This window comes from Diaphorina citri, unplaced genomic scaffold, assembly GCF_000475195.1.
Source record: "Diaphorina citri unplaced genomic scaffold, Diaci psyllid genome assembly version 1.1 scaffold93030, whole genome shotgun sequence".
Taxonomy (NCBI): Eukaryota; Metazoa; Arthropoda; class Insecta; order Hemiptera; family Psyllidae; genus Diaphorina; species Diaphorina citri.
In genome coordinates, this window is record NW_007469996.1 from 7,374 (window position 1) to 10,279 (window position 2,906).

The following is a 2,906-nucleotide window of genomic DNA, read 5'->3' on the forward strand; positions in this document are numbered from 1 at the left end:
ACATCGCAGAGAGCCATTAAAGGACGACATTATGGAGTCTGGGCGCCACTCCTAAGAATGAAATACTAGTGCAGCTATGTAGTGGTAACGCGGCAGAAGTAAACACGTACAATGTAGAGAGCCCAAGTAACGCCGTTGAGTAGTTTTACTGGTAACAACGGTGTAGAAGTTGCACAATAGATGAATTTATCTTTTTCTTTTCTCACATTTATTTTTTGATGTATGTATATGGTCATAAGTATTTAATTAATTTAGGCGGCCTATAAATGCAGATGGAAAGCGGCCACTGGTAGAACAGAGAAGCTCATCCACGATGTCTCTTATTGTGAAAAAAGTCTACCGACGTGGATATACGAGATGAGCGTTCTCACAACCTAAAGTAGGCATTCCAAGCTGTTTGGAACCGGGGATATCGTGGTAGCGTCCGTTTGACAATGAGCAACAGATGTATCAAATAATATAAGAACGTTTTATAGACATATACCAGGAGGTATATATCAGGAATAATTCATAATGTAACCTATAAAGTAGTGAAAGGTGTCGAGAGGTAGCGTCAAAGGTAGGAGCTGTAAGAGGGAAGGAGGTACAAAGGGACACATTAAAGGCGGTAGTTTAAACAGTATCTTGTGGTTTAGGTCATCATTGTTGAGTAGGTTGTCCTCTGGAGCGGGAAGTTTAAGAGCTATAGTCGGCCAAGGTTAGATACATTATGGACCCGAGTAGACCTGGCATAAAGGCTCTGCGTAGAATCAAGATGACCCATAAGAGCCAGAGTGACTTACAGAAATGGAGAAGCGTAAGATGCAAGAACGCTTTAGCAAAGCGCTGTGTGGTGTGTTGTCTCTGTTTGATGACGGGACGACACTATGGTGACTCAAGGGAGACTGGGGAGCAAAATCGTTTTAGTTTAGGCCTGATTTTTTGTGTGAGATGATGGGTAAGTTCAGATGTGTTGGTTCTGTGTTCTTGTCTGTCGCAGATATAACGTAGACAGATTCCTCGTGGGTGTGTTAGATGTCGTTTCATTTCTTGGTTAAAAAAACATATTGAGAAATATGGATACGTAAATATGATGTAATAAAGCAGGGCAACGGAGAGAGAATCATATGAATATATTTAGAGATGTATGTGGAGTTTTAGTTGACTGGCTTTTACTATTAACCTTTTTTCAGTCGCTGTCTAATACACATTATCGTTGACTACTTTGAGGTGATCTTAGTATAACTTCCAAAAATGGTAGGCAAGTTTGTTTTCGTAGGGGCGATATGGAGTATATTGTGAGTGGTGATCTCTGAGAGGTACCCTCTTCGGTCGTGTATCCTTGCTAACCGGTTGTGCCTAATTGTAGGGTGTGTGTTGTCTTCTTTGTAATTGTGTTGAATCTTGTATATCCCTCTCCGAACTGATAATTGTAAGTTGGTCACCAGATAGCGGCACATGGTCATCCCCGGTCTCTGACGGCAATCGCGATGATTCTATATTTCTGTAAATTATCATGCTATCTTTCTGTAAATTTGCTGTCCTCGCAGCTTCTTCCCATTGTTCCAGGTTTATATTAACAATATTATGATTTGTTAAGAACTTATATTTCGCTGGCGGTATCGTACGCTATGTGATGACTTGTCTTATATTAATGAACGCTCTACTTGCTGTCTAATACGGTGGTGTGCACTATCAGGTGAGCTAGCACAACTGTTCAGTAAATTCATAATCACTATAATAGACTCTGTGTGTCTGTTAAGCGACTTACAGGTGCTCAATATTTTTGGACCGCGTGTGCGCATTGATGCTTAATAGAATCAGGTGTGGCCTACTATAATATGCGGATCTATGCAATGCCTACGGCCTTAATACTCTGTATTGCTCCGCACAGGTTATCTGAGTGTCTTTATCAAACAATCATGAATTTCCTAAGAAAACCACAGCAAAAATATAGAAGACTCGGTATTATTATCGAGCTGATAACTTAGCCATGGGTAATTGGACGCGATGTTGTTATCACCAGTTATCTCTCTAATCACTATAGTATTATGAGATCTGCATGATGCATGCACTACTCATCGACTAAACTGTTCTTTATCTTACCAATTGAACTTATCTCGTCTAGATATTGTTTATTTGGTATTGCTCTACGCATTTTGATAAAGTGACGTCCTAGTAGGGCGGGGGCACTTCTAGAAAGTTTCTTCGTTTTATAAGACTAGGTTTTTAGTAAACCATGGATTTCTTATCGAGTCTATAATGCATGCCATGTATCCATGCCAAATCTCCATGAGAACAAACAAATCGTTTCATTCTGTTGCGAAATTGTAGTTAGTTAAACTCTACCCGTAATTCAGGCCCATAACGATTAATCGAGTACATGGTCATTTAGAACCCCTCGGTTTCTTACCCAATGAAGATGGATTACTGAAAGAGGTAGCAGTGGTGTTTTGGAGATTGATAGTATTCTTGATGATGGTACAACAGTGTTGGATGCTTTAAAAGGAAAACATCCTCCTCAACAAGTCCCTGATCCAAATGTGTTCCTGCAGTGTGAAACCTTGCCTTTAATGGTTGATGTTGATGTCACTTGTAGCCATATTGAAAAAGTGGCAAGAACTATCAGAGGAAGTGCAGGACCCAGTGGTACTGATTCTGAGTCATGGAAATGCTTTCTTCTACGGTATGGGGCTCATAGTGCACGATTGAGAGAAGCAGTTGCTGCTTTGGTCCGTCATCTTGCTAATGGCATTGTGCCATGGAACAATGTACGTTCCCTCAATGCTCGACGTGGTGTAGCACTTGATAAATGTCCTGGAGTTCGTCCAATAGGCATTGGGGAATGCTTACAACGTCTTTGTGCAAAAACTATGGTTCTCCTTACTGGGGTTGATGTTCAAGAAGAATGCTGTGCTGATCAACTT

At 40.7% G+C, this 2,906-nt stretch overlaps 1 protein-coding gene across 1 annotated transcript in view; it reads left to right on the forward strand.

Moving 5' to 3' along the window:
- LOC103524078 overlaps positions 1-2,691 on the forward strand; it is a 9,659-nt gene extending 6,968 nt beyond the window's left edge. The window contains exon 2 of the mRNA XM_008489083.1: positions 2,579-2,691. Coding sequence (XP_008487305.1) covers positions 2,579-2,691 — 113 coding nt within the window. The remainder of the gene's footprint in view (positions 1-2,578) is intronic.
- Positions 2,692-2,906: the final 215 nt, after the last annotated feature.